This window comes from Acanthaster planci, linkage group LG05, assembly GCF_054643075.1.
Source record: "Acanthaster planci isolate LZ-2023a linkage group LG05, COTS_SCS, whole genome shotgun sequence".
NCBI lineage: Eukaryota > Metazoa > Echinodermata > Asteroidea > Valvatida > Acanthasteridae > Acanthaster > Acanthaster planci.
Genome location: NC_141781.1, coordinates 21,879,347 through 21,894,500, shown reverse-complemented (window position 1 = coordinate 21,894,500; position 15,154 = coordinate 21,879,347). Strand labels below are relative to the sequence as shown.

The window sequence follows — 15,154 nt, the reverse complement described above, 5'->3', positions numbered from 1 at the left end:
TTTTCTTCCATACTGCACTGGGTTAATTTTTTTTCTAAGCAGTACGAATTCTACAATATTGACTAAAGCATGCAATAGATATTAGGGTGAACAATCCTCTCCGTCCAAACGTCCAGGGTTTAGCAGAGTTTTAGCGACTTCCTCTGGAGGTGACATCAGGTACCGGTAATGAAGATTGATCAATTGTACGCGTCAGTGAAGACGGCCTACGCACCACCCGAGACGAACCGTAAAAAAGAGGTCACTTTCTCACGTACACGGGTAAAAGAAACGTGATAACAGTGCTGGAGTGCGAAGTAAAAAAAAAAGTCTTTTTGACATCAGTGAGGGTTCGCGGCACTTAGCAGAGTGCATTTATGCAACATCTGACGTGATTCTGCGTCTTCATCACTGAGAAAGGTCGGCAGTCAGTCAAGCAATCTGCTTGACTAAATGGGGTGATGAAATCAGCTTCGAAGAGTGTTTAGTCAGTGGTCCAACACAGAGCTGATCGCTATGGCGACGGGCTCATGCTCAATTGGCAACTGATGCGCTTGGTACGTTAAATTTGTCTTTTGAGAGGAGTTCGCTGGATGGTGGTAATGCACGGACAGAACTTTGATGCCACGGAGGTCTCCAAGCGAACTTGCACGATTAGACGGATGTCAGGGCCAACACAAAAATCGTCATTTACTTGTAAATGAAAGCGACGAACCACCGTACCAACTACCTATTAAGTGACAGTACAGTAGAGGCATGAGTTTCTTCAGATCGGAGAATAGTTTTTTCTCTTCTTCCGTTCAGGAAAAAGCCGTATACTCCCCTCCACGAGGCCCCATCATATTTGTGACAGGTCACCACAAAATGAGCTGAAAGCCAAAATTTTCGAAATTGAGATATTGGTATTTTTGAAAAGAGAGCTTTCCAATGGTATGTACATGGAACACTTAGGGGGAAAATATAATGTGACATTATTCTGGCAGCTTTGTGACCTTGTTGCGGGCACCGCTTAAACATTTCAGACCAGGCACGAATAACGCTATCGTCAAAATTGCTGAGAAAATGACATTTTAACATATATGATCCTACGAAAAATATTGAAATAAATAGGTCAAGGGTTACTCTTACCGTATTACAAATCCCCCAAACTGACCTCCACTCCAATTTGAGTTTGAACCCTCAATAGAGTAGGATGCGACTTAACTCAAATTTTGTTGCGACAGGTTACATTCAGTTAGGAGCTCGCCCGCTCGCTCGCAAAGCGGATGGACTCATCTGCAATCTGATTTTAACATTTTGAAGCAGGGGGGGAGGACCATAGGGGTGAGTGTGTTGAAGAAAACCAATCAGGTGGGGGGCAGGATGGAGTACGCAGAGAAACCAAGCCTTAATTCTCTCTTGAATGAATTTCAATTTTCGTCCATTCGCGTTCTGAAAATGCGTGCGGATAGGAAAAAATGGCACTGCCGAGCTCATTCACTACTCACGATATTTTGAGCGAATCCGGACTCACTACTGGTGGTCGAATGGACGAAATTACCCCTGCAACAGTGGAGGGTAATTTCATGCATCGTAAATCTTATAGATGAAGCAAAGGAAAGACTCAATTAACCATAATCAGCTGTGTGATGCGGCCGAACCCGAGTCCACACTGTCTGCAGTAGGGTGGGACAAGCCCGTCTATACGCGATATGATTGCAGCCACAAGGCGCTATACTTCCAGCTCTCATTAGAAGCTCGTTAATTTTTAGCCGGACTCAGCATGCGGGCGGGCGGGCGAGCGTGGCCCAACATGGTACAGAACATTTTCAAAGGTTTTGGTTAGGCCAGCACGGGCTGCAAGTCGATGGGTTGGAAGGGAATTCGGTGGGTCGTGTTGCTCTCTAAAAGGGGTTGAACTGGGTTGAATTGGGTTGCTTTTGTGGGGGGTATATTAAGTTGGGTTTCGAGGGATGAATTGTGTCGGTTTGGTGGAGGGGTTGAGTTGGTGTGGCGTAGCATGGAGTTATGGGCGTAGTGAGATCAGCTGGGACAAGGTTTGGGGTTGACAGGATCTAGATAGGGTTGTTGTGGTTGTGTTGAATTGGGTTGGGTTGGGGTGAGGTGGGGTGGATAGGGTAGGTTTACAGAATTGAGTGGAATGTGTAGGATGGGTGGGCCTGGGATATGGTTAGCTTGTGTTGGGTTATGTTGGGTTGGGGTGAGGTGGGGTGGATAGGGTAGGTTTACAGAATTGAGTGGAATGTGTAGGATGGGTGGGCCTGGGATATGGTTAGCTTGTGTTGGGTTATGTTGGGTTGGGTGGGGTGAGGGTCGCCGCCCGAGTTGGTTGGAAATTTTCCAACAGTGGTAACAATCTTTACAAAAAAAGGGGCGCCACTTAAGGCTGGAAGACAAACCCCATGGGAGAAACAACGCGCCCAACAAGCCTCGCAAAATGCCAGGTTTGTTTACGGAAGACCGTCAATACAGCTGTTATCAAAATAATAAAACGCCGTAATGGCCTTTGTCATTTTGTTCGAGTATATATGTACACACAAATTTCCCCGTTCCCATGGTATTGCTTTACGCCTAATTGTCAGCGCATTAACAGTATACAGTAGTACTCCTGTGACCATTTCATTAGTCACACTCTGTTAAACAAGATATAGAACTCAACGGTTTATCTTTTGGGGCAGATGTATCGCAATCATTCAAGAGTAATTGGATCCAAGGCTACCGTTGCTTAGCAACTGTACATGGCCATTATGAGAACAATACAAAGAGGCACCGCTATACGATCAGGGCTAAGGCGCAAGTTGGTAAACCTTGCAGGTAATGCAGTTGCTCGGCAACCCCCTAGCAGCAACAACTAGGCACTACATTGAATGATACGGTGACTGCTCTGCGCTTATCTAATATATGGTCGCAGTACACTGGCTCCAAGATGGCGTTTCGACGAGACTTGCATGTCCGAACAGTTATCAAAGACGGTGATATCAGCTATGATTTCGCCTGGATACCAGAAGAAAGTATCCAATAACATTATATGCTATGCTTAATTATCTTGAGTCAAAGGAACGGAATAGATGTTAACAATTCATAATCAAACTATATGTATCCCTTTCGGTGAGGTAGGCATACAGAATGGGGAATTTAAAGTGGAAAATTAGCAAGTACTGTGCAATCCAGTCCCTAGCAAGGTCACAAACCGTTCGAATGTGACGAAGGCGTTGTCGTCGGTCATTCTCTGTCACTGCAACATCATGTGACTTAGCTTGTGACTGACGTGTGGCTGACTGCGTTGACGAACTCCGGCAAGTTTGGCTTTTGGAATCGGGGTTTTGGGCCTTGAAAATGCGAATTATGGGCAGTTCATTCTTTAAGTAGAAAAAATCACCTACAAGAGTAAGCAATAATTACGCAATACACGTGTATTCTGCCTTGCTGTCAAGACAAACGAAGGCAAAGTACACCCGTGAACCTTCGACCCAATATCGAATATTGGCACCATTCATGAAAAATGTCATCGGGCATTTAGACTTGGCTAGTCACCAAGGCGCCCTCATGACAAGTTCGATAGCCGCAGCAGAAACTCGACTCGGCCCGGGAACGACCTCAAGGTGGGTGGACAGAAATAAGCACTGTAGAGGTTTTGAACAGAAGCCATCTTACAGGATTGCTCTTTTGTTCAAAAGGTATGCACAAAGGAGGTTTCCCTTGAATAAAGGAACTGTCCTGCAAGATGGCTACCACGCAAAGCCTCTACTGGAAGGATTATAGAAAGCAGGCAACATGACGGTGAACAAAGAGCGAGACTCTTCCGCTCAGTATTTCCTGATGTAACGAATTTTGGTCGACTGTGTTCGTTGGTAACTATTACGGTTGATTAAGTTTCAATATTAGTTATAAACAATCTTTGTTATAGACTCTCCAATGCGATGTGTCCAAAACGTTCCCCTGGCCTTCGAGAGAATAACTACTTCGACGGTTAATTACTAAATAAATTGCAACACAAGAGACGAGAGCTAGCTCCATTGTGTTCATGGTTGACGGCTCATTGAGTTGCCCGACGGGGAGATCGGTTGAAGGCCGAGAATTAGGATTAGAATCAATCCATGTAGTTCCGAAGAGACGCCACAGACTACTTCATGGGTCGGCAATGTTGAAATTGAAAGAGAGATTAACTTTTCATTTTGTAAACGTTAAGAGTAAATATGAAGCAATAAAATTTAGTGCTTGTCTGCTCGAATGATTCATTTCAAATTTTGTGATTAAGCATACAAAATGTACCTTATAGTGGGTGCGTTCGATTAGCTTTCCTGAATACACCAGTGTTACACGCAAGGGAAGCTTCGAAATGAGGCTAATCGAACGCTGCAGTGTATTCGCCAAGGCATTCTCGAAAAAAAGGTCCCTGCCACGTTCCATGATGTACGTCCATGCTCGAACAGTCCATTCGTGTCGTCATTACACTCGGACAGCCTCCAGAGACACGCTCGCCAGCCGGGGTAGTGGTGGCTGACACCAGGGCAGGCACGAGGATCACGTGATGGCTAAACGAACGCTCTCGTGTAAGTTTAACCAACATGCACCGACTGTTTGAAGCCAGAGTTAGAAAAATAACACGGGGGGGGGGCTTGGAACGCACGACAATTATGAAACAGTCTGGTGCCATCCTAATCGACGAATTACATTTTATAAAACAGATTCAAGGAATAAAATCAAAACTGGCTTCCACGTGAATAAGGTCCATTACACTACGGAGGCACCACAAACGCGCGCGTTCTTAGATTTGGGGTGCGTGTGTAATCTGGGAATTCACAAATAAATCATTGAAATCCGATTGGCAGGTTACCAATCACGTGTCGTGAATGATTTCGTATAATCAACGTTTGACCCACGGCCATAGAGCTATGCCCGTGGGTTATACACCCACCATTTTTATTCCTCCATGATTATATCCATTTGCTTATATCGCCGTACATACTACGCGCGACACACCACGGTATGGGCTCCGAGCTGGACCACGAGAGGGCGTAATTTTCCTGGCAACGGAGGCTCCTTTGGTAATAAGTGCGCATCGATGGTTAACGAACGACTATGAAACGCAAGCGTTGCAGTCGCATCGCTGCCAACAATATGAACACTCCCGACCAATTTGGCTCTTTTCAACCGATGAGGGAGTGCTTCTGCTCGGGGCAGATTGGCACAAACACGTGTACATGGTAGGTGCTGTTGTTCACCGTTGAAAGTTAGATGAGTTTGAAGGTCACCTTTTGGTACAACTTCAACACATAATGGCTTTGCAAAATTCTGCTAATTATTAATGACGACCTGGCACAACCATCAGAGGCACTGTGGAGCATTTCGATGAAGCTCTTTGGTAAGGCGCCGCCCATTAATTGCCGCAATTGGAAAATAAGAAGGAATGGTTCACATTTATCACACGTTATTGTTGTGCACCAAATGAGTGTTTGTCATGATGACAAAATGAGTAGCGCAGTGTGTTTTCCTAAAGTAATTGGAAAAGGTGGTCCCCCTTTCATACCACTGAAAGCTACACAAAGGCTATTTGCTGCCCTTTTTTACAGGTGTCATTTCTGGTCGTTCTCGGTCTGCCAGTTCTTTCTCTTTTTTTCTTTCTTTTCTTCTGGAATACCCCCCTCCCCCACGGCGGACAAACAACACTGTTTCATTTTCCTCTCTAAAGAAGCAGTGCCTTTTAGTGGGCATACGTAACATCGAACGCAGCACTGTGAAATAAGCGAAGCAGCCTGCCGGTAACCGCCCTCCTTCTGCTCAATAGTTTCTACGCAACGCCTTTTTGGCGGGAGACTTTCGGGATCAATCTTATTGATTAAAGTTGAATGTATCCACCGGCGAGTACACGTGACGGGGAACGATCGTACTGTGCCATCGAGCTCCCTGCAAGATACGCTTAAGGCTAGAAAATGGCGTCCACTGCGAATATAACCCCGAATTCGTGGACAAATGCTCTTTGAAGCCCCTACTTTGTTTATGGACATTTCACTGGATTAATCAATATATACTTTATCATGTGTGTTTCTGGTTAACATCTCCCCCCCCAAAAAAAAATCGTCTTAAACGACTCACGACTGTTCTCCAAACAGACAGTTTGCCGTGTTCATTCAAAGCCACAAGTGGCTGTTCAGCGTCTACTGCCAATGTTTGGTAAAGTTTTTGAAACGGCGCGACACGTGCACGCTCGTGGTTTTTTTTCTGTAGCGTTCATGTCAAATGGCCGCCCGTTGACAGAGTAACCACTAAAATCCACACTTAGAAGAGAGTGGATCTCTTTAATGCAGGTACAGTACCCATCACAGTACCAATCTAACTCCAGGAGTCAAGACAAAAAAACATACAGTTAGCAAAGCCATGACCTCTGCACGCTGCCGAGCCCACCGAGTAAAGAATCTTTTTTTTAACCCTGACTTTGTGTTAGTTTGTCACGCACGCTCGAACTTACACGTCGGTGGAACTTTATTAAACATGCAGACTTTTAAATGACAGCATGAGGTGTCTCGAGCCGTTCCGGAATTGCTTTTGGTCCTGACCTTTTTTGTCGAGTAATATTTCAGTATAAGTCATGTTTATCGAATATTTACTTTCAACAGTGGCAGCTACTCGATTTCATACTAACGTGATTTGACGTGACCGACTAGTGAATTTCCTCGTGTCGAACTTGAGATCAATTTTGCAACTACTGTATATTGTATTATTTTCATCAAAACACAAGGGCAGTTCCAGAATATTTTTTTCGGGGGAGATTGAATATTTCTCTTCGTTGACCCCAAAAAGGGGAATTTCTTTATATACCTTTAATGGCCTTTCGGGGCGGGGGCATGGCTCAATTTCTCCGTAGTTTGAGGAGGGGGAAAAGAAAAAGTCCCCCAAATCGTCCTCCTCCCATTTTAGTTAAAATCAACGACAAAACAGTAAACGGCCCCTTCTTTTCGAGAACGGGAGAGGGTTGGCCCTCGTTTCCCCAATCGGTGGCAAGGCCATTTTCTTCATGATATTTTGCATAAGTCCTGTTAATAAAAGTTTTTCAAAGTGTGCATAGCGCCTAGCTTAACAACCTATTTCATTTACTTTTTTTCTCTTCCCATGTCGCATGGGTGGGTTTCGGCGATCATCATTTAAGAGCCTTAAGGGGTGGATTAACTCTCTCTTGAAAGGCAGATAAAGGGTGAGCGGGCCAGGCGAATCTGCAGAGCTTAAGGGGGAGAATCGCTAGCCAATCATAGCCAATGAGGGGTTGGTTGTTTGAGACGGTTGTAAACTTGCTACAATAGCAGCATCCTTTACTGTCACTCTGGCTTTGATGATGGGGGGGTGAAACAGCAAGGTCCTTGAGGTGAGAGAGAAATGAAGAGGAGTGACGCGACTACCACTAGAGGTGGGGTTTCTGTTTGTTTGGACAAGAGGGTTGTCAGGAAGGAAGGTGCATTCAGAAGGAAAAGGGTTGGAGGGTGTGTGGTTAGCGAATACATGTACCCTGTACATCGAGATAAAACAAGCGTGTCCAGGAGAAGGACGTTCAGGCGTCACGAGTTACATTGTGACACCTTGCTTAATACGCTCCTCTGCCACACATTATAGACGAACTCGGCTTGTTACATGTACTACAATACCGTTTCAAGTGGCAACAAGCAAATGACGGCTGAGCAGACTGGCAAACAAATTGGCTGAAAGTGGGCAAGAACTATCCAATAATTCAACAGATATCTCTCCACTGCTCCCTGCACCGATTAACAAATAAAAATCGTCATTGATACAGGCTATCCGTCCACAGGACTGACGAACTGTTCTTCGCAAAATGAGAAAAGCGAACAGTTCCGTTGCTTTTAATGTTCTTTTGGTTGCTATGCACTGTAAGGGGTCCTACTTTCACTCAATTCTAATTGGCTGGGCTAAATTTAATCAATTTATGTTATCCTGAAATCAAGTTTCATAAGAGTAGGAATTCAATTTTAAAAAAGTCAGTTTTGGAGTTTCTGCCTGGGGAATTGGCAACAGATGGGCTACTTTTTGGCTGATGTACTGCCTAAATGAACTAACAAATAAACCAGTTATTCAACAAAAAAAATAAAGAATAGGTCCGACAAACACTGCTTCCTTCTGAGTCTACAAATAACACGCTGAACAACCAACAGATTGACCAACCATCAAATCTATCCATAAACTACAGACAGGGAAGGACTGAATTGGCCAATCTTCACCACTGAACTAAACCCAAATCAACATCACTTTACAGGAGAAACTCAGGCCATCAGATCAGCGGCATAAAATGAGAAATGTTGTTGCACAAGCATGACATCACACACCAAAGCTTCATGATGCTTTGAAGATGGCCCTAGTGACAAAGGCAAGTTCATAGTAAGCTGATCAACAGAGATTTAGAGCTACGCTGGCTTTGTCCTAAATCTAATACAAGTGGATGTCAAATTCCAGGAATTAACAGAGATTTAAAATACCAGTTTCATTGGCATCAAGAGTGATGGACTTATTTCTGATCCGTCCACAGAAGCCAGGACCGAGTACTCATGGTCACTGAAAGAGCAGAGCCTGGGGCCCTTACCTACAGATGACACTGTGAGACGTAGCGTCCACTACCGTGCCGGGGGCAAATTACAGCCATTCCCAATCTTAAATGGGGTCCTAAGGCTGTTGGGATGAGAGTGCTCATCAACCGCTCGCTCTTCAAATGAACACTGAGGAGGATCTCCAATATTTACTTTGACAGGAGAGGGACAGTGATAAACAACTCTGTAGAGGTGCCTCAGGTTTTGTAACTGACTCAGCCACGACTTCCTCGGTCACTTACAAATATTTACTTGTTACTTTCTCTACGGTCGAATGTTTTTGGATACGAGATCTTCAAGATGTTTCTCAGTGATGTAGTGCTTTAGTGTACCAAAGTAGAGTGAGGATTGGATATTCATTGTTGGTGACCATGGCAACTGTTCTGCTTCAGGAACCACATTCAGTTTGTGATGGAATGGACCAACAAAGGGAATATGGCGTCAAGAAACTGCCTTCAATGCTCACCCTTCATATAATAATCAGAGGGCCATCACAACTGAAGCACACGACTTCAATTTAGCATTTTCATTATGTTTCGTGTCTTGCAGATGACTGCCTCTCAGAAACAAACTTGGTCAAGCTGACTTGCCTGTGCAAGCCTGACAAAGAAAGAGAAATAATGACGCCATTCTGTAATTTGGCAATTCCTGGACCTACAGGGTGGGATCATGTTTATAAAACGTGAAACTTTATAAGCCGTGATTTTTGTTAGTAGAAAAATATCTCCACTTCTCGTTTTGATTTTTGGAGATTATTTTGACCATATTCAGCTTTTTTTTAAACAAGCTTTCCACTGTGCAAGTAAAGCCTATGTTGGAAGCATGCACGTATGACTTTCTGCAAGATTTCATCAGACTTGCAAGCCATGGTGTCACAAACACTCTAAGGTGCCCTTAATATCTAATAACCAAAAATATAAAGGTACACAAAAAAATCTGTGATAAAATTTAATAACTAAATAGCTCTTTTGCAGTTGTTAGTTCCTTTGAAACTTCATCACAAAATATAATTACCAAAACCTAGTATGAATATCTCTCTGTAACACTGGAGCTAGGTTTGGCTAGGAACCATTCTACATCTGGCAAAAACTTACAATGGATTAAATTTCCAACAGAATGAAACATCAAGCAACAGCATCTGGGCTTCGTGACTCCTGATTTTCATGGATTAAGGACGGCTTCAGCTAATCTGACATGGATACAAAAATGGGTTCACTGACACTCCCTCTAATATCCCTTTACCCCACCCCCACTGAAATGCAGCCATAAAACATAAAGCAGGTGACACACAGCATGAAGCACAATAAAAAGTCTTTCCACTGTTCTCTGAAATGAAACCCTGGAAAAGAAAGCTTGACTCACTTTCACGTCAATGGATCATTTTGTAAGACTAGCCATGCTGAAGATACTTTTTTCCGATGCTGCTGCTCACGTTTTTAATAATTCAGCGCTGATCCATACCACTCATTCTTGACGGCCTGCTGTGGCTCGATAGGTCAGACAAGCAGTCTTTCTCTCAAGAGCACAATCAATACTGACAATTACAGTATTGATTAACTGTTAGCATCAGGACCTATTGGGGAGAAAAGAGGTTGGCTCAGGCTCACCTACAGAGGGTGCTGGTCAATCCAGGTTGTAAACTGATGTCCTCATTCAGCACAGCTCCAAAGTGGGTTGTACTGTGTTCCACTGCTAAGGAGAAAATAAAAACGGTTCACTGGTGGAATTTAACAGCAGGATTTCTCAATAATTCCAAAAGATGGTCACCGGCAGATGATATTCTGGACGAAAAATTATTTTTAATTGCAATTTGTGAACATTTCTGGGAAGTGACAGCTTACTTTTTGGCCCATGATGGCTCTGAAAATTGGACTCACCAGTGAACAGCTCCCTTGAGGCCTTTGCAATGCAATTAACGAGTGATTTCTTACGGTGATCTGTAAAAACGGAGAACAGACAGGGCCAAAGCTTTTCAGTACTCTAAGAAAGAATACTGAAACCTGTGCTAATTTATTTCACCTCTGTTGTAAATGGTGAAAATGGTGGACGGGGAGAGAAAGGAGAAGAAAGCATTTGAACGGGCACAGTTTCTGCAACTGAAAGTGCCGGCCAAAGTCTGGAAGTACTGTACCATACTTCGAAAATAGTGCTGCGGTTGGGAGATTTGCAACTCTTTGGTTGAATCATATTTGTGCTATAACTAGTCTAATGATCAGGCAAGGGCGATGCAACATCAAATGTTGTCTCTAGAAAGTTAAAGGTTTGGTGCCTTTACTTTACATCGATGATCACAAACAATTTTAATCAATTAAATTCATCTATGCAAAATAAAATGACAAGAAAATGCCACATATGACTGATGGATAACAAAGTATTGGACTGAAAACAACCGGACTGACTATGTCACTCACCACTTGAGGGCGCTATCACAGATTGCTGGCTCTCCAAATTTCATTAAATGTAATGCCTGCTTTTCCTCTTGAGCTTCCGTCCAAAGGGCAGACAGAACCAACTTTGCAATGCAACTTATTTCAACTTCATCGGTTGAACCATGTTTATTGCAAACTTTTAAAATACATGTAAAAGCCGTCAGAAGATTGTTGATCAATTTACAGATCTGCTAAGCACATAAAATCTGCTTGGCCACATTTCATTAAGCGATTGTTGGTAACCGGCAGAAAGCAGCATGAATCCAACTGATGTTGTTCTCAGCTTATTTGTGCTTAGCAGCTGACTGTGCTTCAGAAGAGAAATTTGCAAGTTAGGAATTTCGGTACCACAGCTTTGCAAAACTGAACCAGAGCAAAGCTCATAACAATTCACGAAGGGTAGCAGGAAAAACTTTGCTTGGTCAAAACACATTTCCATTAAAGGTTTTGCACGTAGAAAGATTTACATATTGCATATTAATCAATCCTAAATGCTTTGTTTCCAAGCACTGGACATTCAGTGCCATCCAAGACACACAAAAAAATCCAAGTTTCACGGTGGCTTGAACCAAAAGAACAAAGAGGAAGTATTCAGGAGAACCGTTAGTATTAAAAATGCTCCCCTTTTCAGGATTTTATATTTTCCAGACAATGTTGGTTTTTGCTCCAACCATCGGAACAGAGTGAAAAGATATACTTTCCACTCGATCATGCGTGTCCTATACCCCAATGTCACCACCGAAACTGGCCAAGTTCCTTGAAACCATCAAAACAAGGACTTCAGTCATGTCATGAGGCATTCTGCAACATCTCCAGCATCCTTACGGTTCATACCCATAGGGGAAACTATCAACAATTGCACTCCAATCTGGCCTACTCTTCCTCGTTCTGTTCATTCGCCTCCTCATCAGAGCTTTCCCCTCCATTGTCATCGCTTCCGTCTGCATCCTCCTCATCGCTGCTCGCTGTGTCTTCACCTTCACTTAATGCAGCATTTGGCACAGAGCCAAGCAGGATGAAGTCTAATCCCTGAATAGAGCAATAAGGCATTTCTAATGATGTTTGTAATAATTTTTTAGGTTGGCCCCGAAACCTATTAGCCAAAAAAGCCATACCGTGTAGAATGCTGCAAAATGTAAAGCATCATTTCAAAATTCCTACCAGTTGACTATAGGACAGAGCCATCCGATAGATAAATAATGACAGTGACTTGTTTTGAGTGAAGGCATTTATCGGTTAGAAGTGGCTACTTCGGAACACTTAACCTGATAGCCAACTGAAAATAAATGTATCGGTCGGACCGTTCTAACACCTACCCGATAAGAATTTTGAAATGGTGCCTATGTAGTCAATACAAGGTGAGAAGTTCACCTTTTTTTGATGCAAATGTCCTGCTAATATATTGTAATTTTTCTGTATGTACATGAAGAAAACTGTTAACTTTTCATCAGAATACAGAAAGCTATACCTCTAGTCTCAACACTGATACTCATTCCTGGAGTTAACTTTCCGTGCAGAAAAATATTCTGCCTGTTTGTGACTAAGCTACAACAGAAAGGCATCATGATGAACGGCACTTGACACTTTGTCTTGGGCAAATTATTTTCACAGAAAAGCTGGTGTTTACCAGAAGTCTTAGTTTCATTTGTTCAAAACCAACCTGAAAGATTTTTTTTGAAATTTTAAATGTTCTCTTATTGGCTCACCTTCCAGTGGTCTGGTCTTTTTGTCAAGGGATTTGCCCTCAAGTCAAGCTTGGTAAGCCGAGACAAGCCTAGAAGGCGATCGTCAGGTAGTACGGCGATCTGATTTCCTTGAAGAATTAATGAAGCAAGTTTTGGCAGTTCCGTAATGGACTTGGACACTTCGGTGAAATGATTTTCGCTCAAATCACAGAATGCTAGCTCGGGGAGTCTACCAAACTGGGCGGGGAGCTCCATAAGCCTATTCTTGGCCAAGTTCAACCACCTCAGCCGCCTCAGCTGGCAGATCTCGTTGGGTAATGCCGAAATCAGGTTGTCCCGGGCACCAAACTTTTCCAGCGAGCCCAACAGCCCGATGGAGGCTGGGAGGGAGGCCAGCTGCATCCCCACCACCCACAGCTGTTCCAAGTTGCGCAGGTCGCCGATCTCGGCCGGCAGGCAACCCAGGCAGTTGTGGCTGAGGCTGAGGTAAGTCAGGTTGGTCAAACGGCCGAACCCCGACGGCAGAAGGGTCAGCTTGTTCTCGTCCAAAATCAACTCCTCCAGGCTTTCCAGTGTGATGAGCTCCGTGGGGGGCATGAGAAGGTTGTTGTTATTCAGCAAGAGTCTCTTGACTTGGGTCAATCGTTGGGTGCTGGCAGGGAGTATAGACAACCCCCTGTGACTCAAATTCAAAACTCTCTGCTGGCTGAGAACAGCTTCGCCAATTGCCTTCTCAACATCAGCGATGTTCACAAGTTCAACTTGTGCCAGTGTTTGTGATTCCTTGGACATCTTCAAAAGAGGTGTATTCCCATTCACTTAATTAGTACTGGATGAAGGAACATGATTTGATTTGATGTATTCATCCTTCCACAATGTAAATACCTAGATACATAAAAAAAATAAAACAGAGACATCTAAACTGCAAATTACTTCAAAGAAGATACCCTTCAATAGAAAAAGTAGAGATCATAGCCAAAAGCAGAAAGTTTAGAAATCCTAATTCCACGGCGGTTCCTACCCTCTTACGAAATAGAAATGAATAAAATAAGTTCAAGGAGCAAAGACAACATGTTTACGGTTTAAAATGACTAAATAGGCTATTTTGCGATGGACAAAGAAATGATAGGCATGATTGTAGTCTTAGGCAACTAAAAAAATGTAGGCCTAGACATTAATTGTATGTTTTTTAAGGTCATTTTAAAATATTTAGAAACTAGGATTAGGCCCTAGGCTAATGCATCAAAATGTACATTTACCGGACATAAACTTTCCTTTTCGCCAATGATTCCATTTGCTTTACAAATTCTGCACATCAGTGATGCGTTTTGGGTTTCACATTAATGTGGTTAGTGTTGTTATTTTTCTCGGTTTTTAGCCAGAAATAATTCAATTTCGTTTTTCGAACTTCAAAGTCTTTCGATTCTAAAATGGCGGTGACAGAAAAACTCTTGGTGGCGCTATTTTAATTTACCGTAGCAACAATTATCGCCAGTCTTTGGCCGTTTTCCAATACTCAACTTCGTCTCCGTCCGTGGCTTAGTCTCTAAAAACCAATCCCCGATTGTGGACCTGAAGCGTTTAAATAAAATGGATTACTGAAAATTTTTGCTCTCTTGCATCTTATTTGATGTTTTGTGGCACTACTAGACTAATTGGTGGGCTTACAGCTTCAAAGTCAGGTAGTAAAAAAACAGTTGAAGCCTCCGACGGCCAGAAGTTAAGTATTGGAAAACTGCCTGTTTGTCCGGTAATATGGTCTGGCGCCCCCTTTTGCTCAAAGGCTGAAAATAATGACGTATAAGGGTGCAGTGTCCCAATTCAAGGAAAATTCCCCGCCAGGCGGAGGCGCACAAAAAGTACCCCCCAGAGATTGTTTCAAAAAGAGGGGTCTGTTTGGGTCAAGAAATAGTGGGATTGTGTCAATATGGCCCAGGATCATCTCTGTAGATTCAGGGGTACCCATCTGGGGGCAAAGCAGACAAAAGTGGTATTGAAAATTAGTCAGAAGAGCCCCGAGAAGGTGAGAAACGTCATTTGAAAAATGGCCGCTGGGAGCGCTTGGCAACATTCACTTTTTGGGGGGTGAGTTTGTTTGGGGCGGATAATTAAAAAATTCATCGGTTAACCTACTAAAAATTGAAAATCAAATGAAATCTGAAGGACCACACAACACATTGTTTTTTGTTTGAGAGGCCTCACGGACTTCAGTTGCCTGCCATGGGGCTCCAAACTTGGTTGATTTTACACTATTTTCAATGGAGTTTGAATTGGTTCAGTGCATCCTATAAGAGGCTGTACTGATCTTGGGCCATTTTGGAGTTCGTTCCCACTATAAAAAATCATTACAGAGCAAGTAAAGAGACAACTCTGAAAATTCACCTAGGCCTATAAGGAATCACACCCGACTATGAATCTTCAAGCTCCAAACGGGAGTTCACACTTCATTCCATACGGCAACCCCCCCCCCGCT

At 43.3% G+C, this 15,154-nt stretch overlaps 2 protein-coding genes across 3 annotated transcripts in view; both read right to left on the bottom strand.

Moving 5' to 3' along the window:
• Positions 1-10,974, bottom strand: part of LOC110989885 (sodium/calcium exchanger 2-like) — a 60,243-nt gene extending 49,269 nt beyond the window's left edge. The window contains exons 1-2 of one of the 2 annotated variants that reach the window (XM_087137359.1): positions 10,445-10,974; positions 9,930-10,259 (exon numbers count right to left, since the gene is read on the bottom strand). The gene's annotated coding sequence lies outside the window, so the exon portion shown is untranslated. The remainder of the gene's footprint in view (positions 1-9,929; positions 10,260-10,444) is intronic. The other variant, XM_087137360.1, reaches the window with a different exon arrangement.
• A 119-nt stretch (positions 10,975-11,093) lies between these two features.
• On the bottom strand, positions 11,094-14,425 carry LOC110989865 (uncharacterized). The gene is made up of 3 exons (XM_022254548.2): positions 13,941-14,425; positions 12,703-13,566; positions 11,094-12,025 (listed from the first exon to the last, which is right to left on the bottom strand). The coding sequence occupies exons 2-3, from the start codon at positions 13,471-13,473 to the stop codon at positions 11,870-11,872; spliced, it is 927 nt and encodes a 308-aa protein (XP_022110240.2). The 5' UTR covers positions 13,474-13,566; positions 13,941-14,425; the 3' UTR covers positions 11,094-11,869.
• Positions 14,426-15,154: the final 729 nt, after the last annotated feature.